Below are 6,827 nucleotides of genomic sequence, written 5' to 3'. Positions count from 1 at the left end.
AGAAAGAAAGAAAGAAAGAAAGAAAGAAAGAAAGAAAGAAAGAAAGAAAGAAAGAAAGAGAAAAGAAAAGAAAAGGAGGGAGAAAGGAATTCTTGGCCACCAAATGTTGCATTTTCACCCCATCCCGTAGGCTCTGGGGTGCCCCCCAGGGCTTCAGGGGAGGGTGGCCCAGGGTGTCCTTACCTGGTTTCCGTGGATACGGGCCGGGGGTGGCCTTTGCAGGCCTGGTGGTTCTCTCCGGTGGGGAATCAAAGTAATCCGACAGATCGAGTTCGCCTGCTTGAGAAACCGAGGGAGATCGTCAGAAGGGGTACCTGCTGCAGCTCTGAAGGGGAAGAGCGGATGCCCTCACTGCTTCCCTTTAAGATGCCTGGGACACTGTGCTGGGCAGGGTGTGTGTGTGTGTGTGTGTGTGAACAGCACCACTGCAATGAAATCCCCCCCCTTTTGTTTCTATCTGCACCTCGACATCATTCGCACACCCCAAACGGGCAGAGTTGGCAGGCAACGCCACAACTCTCCAGAGTGCTGCCGTGGGATTGTTCCATTTTATCTTCCCAACACCCCTCCCAGGTAGGCCACTGTCAGGATTACAAAAGGCCAACATCCCATTAAAAGACAAAGATGGAGGATACTCCCCCCCCCAAATGAAACGCTCAGCCTGTACAGGCAAGTCCCTTGACTTAACAGCAGTTCATTTAGTGACCGTTCAAAGTTACGATGACACTGAAAACAGGGGCTTCTGACCATTTTTCACACTTTACGACCTTTGCAGCCTTCCCTGTAGTTCACATGATCAAAATTCAGACGCCTGGCAACCGACTCAGATTTATGACGGTCGCAGGTGTCCCAGCGTCTTGTGATCCCCTTTTGCGACCGACAGTCAAGCAAACTCAATGGGGGAGCCGGATCCACTTAACAACCCTGTTATTAACCTAATAACTATGGCCCAAAAAAAAAAGGGTGCAAAATGGGGCAAAATTCACTTAACAAAAGTCTCACTTAGCAACAGAAATTTTGGGCTCCGTTGTAGCCATAAGTAGAGGACTACTTGTTATTTGCAACTTGCTTAATTGCTCTTTGGCAAGAAAGAAAGGGGGTTTAAAAAAAACCCCCAGCAAATTTACCCTAGCTTGCTTTAAAGCCGACAGTCACGATGGCTGGGGGATGATGGGACTTGTAGTTGATTTAAAGAATTAAGAAAACGAAAATCTCACCTGTGCCACCTGAAGGCTTCCTGGGCGGCTTGTGAGTAGCTGGGGAAGATAAAAAAACAGAATAAATGACATTTTTGTTCTATGGAGAGGCCAACCAGCCTGAGCTGACACTGCACTCTTAGCTGGGTTTACTCATAAAGTAAGACATACACAACCTCAGCGTGGCTACCTCTATAAAGTGTTTAGAGCAGGGCCATCTTGGAAACAAGGAATCAAAGCTGATGCTATTAAAAATTTAAAGTTTAAATTAAATTTAAGTTTCTAACATTGGGTGTTTGTGGAAGGAGAATGGTGAGTTTCCATGTCATCTGAAGCTCTAACTCTGGTTTTTTTTGCTAGTTCGGCTTCTGGTTTCGTAAGAGGATTTAAACCGTGGTGATTTCTAAACCTTGGTTTATGCTTCAGCACAAACAAGCTGAATTTGCAGGATTAAACGTGCCCCAAACCCGTGGTCTGAAACCCCGCCCCGAAAGCCCCCTTCTGGCACAGTTCCAGGCCACCTGGTTTCAGGAATCAAAACACAACACACAATTCAAGTTGCATTCATGTCAGCGACTGGGAAACCCTTTATGGACTTTTTGCTGAAAATGGGAAAAATGAAGTTACGGTTTACAGATTTGGCGATTAGGAAGGGTAGAATAAGGAAAGACCGCAAGCGAGGGGATGAAATATACATGCATTTATAACCAATTCATACACTGAGAGCTGCTCCTTTATATCTTTCCTTTTTCTTTTCTTTATTACCATTTACTTATCACTTTACTTGTCTTTTTTCTTCATACTTGTATTGTTTTTAACTCTAAAAATCCGCTCATTCTTTAAAAATGTTTTTCGTTGCATCCTTATGAAAAGGGACTTTTTTTTAAAAAAGGGGGGGAGGATCCAAATCCTTCCCCTGCCCATCCTGGCATATTCAGGCTCCGCCCAGATATCAAATAGCCCCACCCACTTTGCACTGCGGTCCCGCCCACCCTGTCTCTTGCCTTATCAAAGGACAGGACTTCCAGCCATATGGCTTATCCCTTATCCGTCACGATTTTAAAAAGAACATAGCTTAATCTCGACAGACAAATCCAAGTGATGGAGCAGCGAGTAAATCTCTATTTCTAGGCCCCTCCGGTGGAAATTCCAGAACAAGCTTTAAGACATTGGATAGATAGATAGATAGATAGATAGATAGATAGATAGATAGATAGATAGATAGATAGATAGATAGATAGATAGATAGATAGATAGATAGATTAGATAGATAGATTAGATAGATTTTGCTTTACTGCAAAAAAAAAAGAGAATAAATAAAACGACTTTATACAGATCTCGGAAACAGCAAGTCTGGGGCATGTCCAATTTGATAATATATTTTCAAGCTGCCCAGTTAGGACATATGATTCCATTCATTAGGGAAGACTCCCTGCTTTAGACTTTGCTTTTGTAATATTTTTTTTATCTAAACGCTTCTTTTTCAGTTTGGCCTTTTCCTTTTTTTTTTTTTAAACTGTAATTGAGGGAACTGGGCTTGCCGACAAACCCTTCCGATTACTAATAATTTTTTAAAAAAGGTAAAGGAGTCCGCTGCGGATTTTACTCCGCTAGTCGTTGCCGACTTTAAGGGCTGGTGCTCATCCCCATTTCAAGGCCATTGAGCCAGCCCTGCCCCAAGACATTTCCGCGATCACGTGACCAGCATGACGTCACAGAGCGCTGATGTCTTCCCACCACAGTGGTACCTATGTATCTACTCGCATTTGCATGCTTTCAAACTTGCTAGTTTGGTAGGAGCTGAGGCGAGGATGGGAGCTCACTCCGTCCGCGTGGAGCTGAGGTCTCGAACCTGGGCTGCCGGCTTTCCAGCCGACAAGCCCATCTCTTAACTGCTGACCCACCGCACCACCCCCTCCGATTCCTAATCTACAGCCAATATTCCCTCTGCCCACAATATCCACACATGGAGCAACTGGGGCCATACTTACGCCTCTTTGTGGGGAGGATATCCTCCAGTGCGTCTGATAAATCAAAGTCGGAGTCATCGGCGTATCCTGGGGACCAAAACAGACAAACCAACCGATGAGTAAGGTTCTCCTAAACAGCTATTCAACTGATGAGTAAGGTTCTCCTAAACAGCTATTCAACAGGGAACTTTCTGAAAGGTTTCCATTTGGTGCCAGATGAGAACACAAACAGAAGGCCACATCCTCAAATGACAGATAGTCCTCCGCTTACCGCCACAGTTGAGTACAAAATTTTATGCCGCTAAGCGAGACAGTTATTGTGAATTGTGCCCCATTTTACCACCTCTCTCGTCACAGTTGCTAAGTGAATCACTGCAGTTATTAAGTTAGTAACACGGTTGTTAAGTGAATCTGGCTTCCCCATTGACTTGGCTTGTCAGAAGGTCGCAAAAGGGGATGACGTGACCCTAGGACACTGAAACCGTCCTAGGTACATGTCAGTTGCCAAGCGTCTGAATTTTGATCGCGTGACCCTGGGGATGCTGCGACGGTGGTCAGTATGAAAAGCGCTCGTAAGTCATTTTTTTCAGTGCCGCTATAACTTCAAAAGGTCGGTAAATGAATTGTTGTGAAGTCGAGGACCCCCCGTACAATTCTTCGTAATAACAGGAATTAAAAAAAAAAAACAACCTAGCTGAACAAAATGAAGGTTGCATTTATATAGCCCTACAAGATCCCTTCCCTCTTGACTTTTCTCTTCGAATAAGGACCACCAAACCATTCTAGCCCAAAGTGATGCAATTAAAAGCATGCTTCTTCATGCAAGACGATGAAATGCTTGCAATGAGCTATTGTCAAGGGAACACAAATGACCCTTCAGACAGAGGCCCTGGCCTACCAGCCTTCAAAGTTTGGCTTCAGCTTCCAAGCTTCCCTGCGTTCCTGACTGAGGAATTCTGGGAGTTGAAGTCCACAAGTCATAAAAGGGCCAAGTTTGAAGACCCCTGTTCGACATTCTCCTCCTTGGGGCTAGTTTAGCTGTTCTGAAATTGTGTATGTAAAGGTAGAAGATGCTAAGGAGATTCCAAGGTGTCTAAAAACCTATCTAGCATCTCTTCGTGTTCAACTCTATAATCCATATTTCCCATCCTCAGCAACTTTAGGATATTTGGACTTCAACTCCTTGAATTCTCCAGCCAAAATACTGTTAGGGCCTCATTACATCTGGAAGGAATCAAGTTGGTTTGTTTCAACCATAGTTGGTTGAATAAAGAATAAACACAAAGTGGAACACATTGAACTGTAACTATAACCACATTTTTGGGGGGGGGGGGCATACAACGTATCAATAAAAGCCAGACAAGATAAATTATGACTTAGCACAGGTGGGCACCCAGCCAACTTGTCTTGTGCCTAAGAGAGTGGTGTTTAATACCATTTGCTGGCTAACAGAAGCTGGAGGAAGATGTAAATCCTTGGGTCCTGTTTATAAGCTTCTCCTAACGCCTGTTTGGCTGTGTCCAACCAGATCCCATTCTTCACTATCACTCTATAGCTGCAGGCCCTGATTCCGTACCCTTGTTTTGATATCAGCAAGAGAGCAAGAGAAAAACAAGGGGTTCCTCGGAGCTTCTGTCCTAGATGCATTTTTAGAAGCCACAATGACATCCCTAGTGTTGTGATATCGTCACAGAAACAATGCAATGATGGAATTTGCATCAGGGAGGAGGAGGAGGAGGAGGAGGAGGAGCTGGTGGTCTTACAGCATGGCTTCTAAAGGATGCTTATGACCCAGCATAGGTCAAAAAATATTTCTGACAAGTTTAATTGAGTTTAAAGGGACAAAGTCTAAATGGCACAAAGTCACTGTTTATTTACGCTTACGACATACTCCCACTGGAACTTAGCTGTGGTTTTGTTTTTCCCAAAACAACCCAGTGAGTCACAAACCTGGGATAAAAAGGTTACCTTCGCATACCATTTTAAAACCCAGTAGAAATCGACCGTTTTAACAGCCACACCGCCTTCCCTAAGGAACCCCAGCATTGCAAAACAATCAATCCGAGCCCCCAAACCTAACCCGGTCCCCCAAATGCTCAATCCACATGTTTTACTCAAAAGATCAAAGCAGCTTGGGCAACTTACTCCCCCAGTGCTAGGCCGCCTTACCCGACGCACTCAAGTTTTAATTAAATGTAAATTGGAGTCTAATTTAAGTTTCTGTCCTACTTTCATCCCTGCCATTGTCCCAAGTCATGCCATCAAAAGCGTGAATGTGACCTCCACCGGAAAAAACAAAACACCACACGTCCCTAACTGTATTTTAACACTGTAACAAAAGAGAGAGATACAGAGTATTTTCCCATATAATGTTTAGAGAGGAGAAATTTACTTACAAGTTACTCACTTACAATGCAGTCAAGTCAAGTAACTGTATTTTAACACTGTAACAAAAGAGAGAGATACAGAGTATTTTCCCATATAATGTTTAGAGAGGAGAAATTTACTTACAAATTACTCACTTACAATGCAGTCAAGTCAAGTAACGTTTTGAAGAAAGGATGTTTTTTTTTCATTAGGGGTTTTTTTTTCCTCCCCCAACCACACTAGGTTTGAGACTAAGGAGACATGGAGCTTTTATCTCGAGGTCAGCTTGCATCAAAGAAACAAAGGAGGACTTCAGAACAATGCATAAATGCCCTTCATCAACAGGCATTTTCATTTGAATAGTTGCATTGTTTTGCGGAGCACTCAGCACAGCGCCAACAGACCCCATTGAGAACCACCTGTGTAGCACATTGAGTGCAGTTGGACCAGAGGTGACCACTACCAGGTATGATCTCATTAATCATTTTATATTTTCTGTGTGGTTTTCTTGGTTTTTTTTTTTTTTAAGTTTACCATTTTCTTCTCCTATTCAGTTTTACTTGATGCCCTAGGACAGGCAGAGCTGGGAGGCGGAGTTAAACAAGTCACCAGCCTAGAGTCGTTACATTGCCATAAACGGTCCACGTCCTCTTGAATTCCATTGGCTCTTAGCTGGTGCCAATTTAGTGTTGAACGTTAGTTGAGTAGACTCTTGTGCATAAGCCTGAACAGCCTATCTTCTGAATTGTAAATTAATGTGTGGTCCTGATTCTTTGCGTCTGACGATGCCACGGTCACTAAAGTGGTTCTCTGCCCGCAGCTTCTCCCCTAGATCTTTGCTGCCCAACATACAAGGCCTGTTTAGTTGACCTGGGCAGATGGGATGACCTTACACCTCGGGTGACCCTACTGAGAACATATTCTCTTGGCATACCATCCCAACATTCTTCGCTCATCCTTCTTTGGAACCAATGGTGAGATGACCTGGAGTGGGGTGGAAGCTGCCCTCCTGTATTGCTATAAATACAAATGTAGATTGGAATTAATTCAGCTCCTGGCTGTGTGGCTGGAAAAGGCTGACTCCTGCTGTGAATGGACAGAAGCCTTAAGCCTTAATTAATGAAAACAACAACTTATCCTTCTGCCCTCTGGCTGAACTGTGATTGAGGAATTAAGTTTAACAATGAAATGGGGTACTCCAATTTTGCGAGTACAAAAGAGAAAGGCACCCCCCCCCCACACACACACATCCTATCACCACCCATCCCTTTTCCTGTATCTGAACTTCTCTCCG

The 6,827-nt window shown here is 43.9% G+C and overlaps 1 protein-coding gene across 1 annotated transcript in view; it reads right to left on the bottom strand.

The window, feature by feature from the left end:
• CD99L2 (CD99 molecule like 2) overlaps positions 1-5,423 on the bottom strand; it is a 19,367-nt gene extending 13,944 nt beyond the window's left edge. Inside the window, 4 exon segments of the mRNA XM_029285073.1 lie at positions 184-276; positions 1,218-1,256; positions 3,188-3,253; positions 5,396-5,423. Coding sequence (XP_029140906.1) covers positions 184-276; positions 1,218-1,256; positions 3,188-3,253; positions 5,396-5,423 — 226 coding nt within the window.
• Between the last annotated feature and the right edge of the window lie 1,404 nt (positions 5,424-6,827).

This window comes from Protobothrops mucrosquamatus, unplaced genomic scaffold, assembly GCF_001527695.2.
Source record: "Protobothrops mucrosquamatus isolate PMUCROS unplaced genomic scaffold, P.Mucros_1.0 scaffold1252, whole genome shotgun sequence".
In the NCBI taxonomy this organism is placed as follows: Eukaryota; Metazoa; Chordata; class Lepidosauria; order Squamata; family Viperidae; genus Protobothrops; species Protobothrops mucrosquamatus.
The sequence above is the reverse complement of the archived record's forward strand: the minus strand, read 5'-3'. Positions and strand labels throughout refer to the sequence as shown.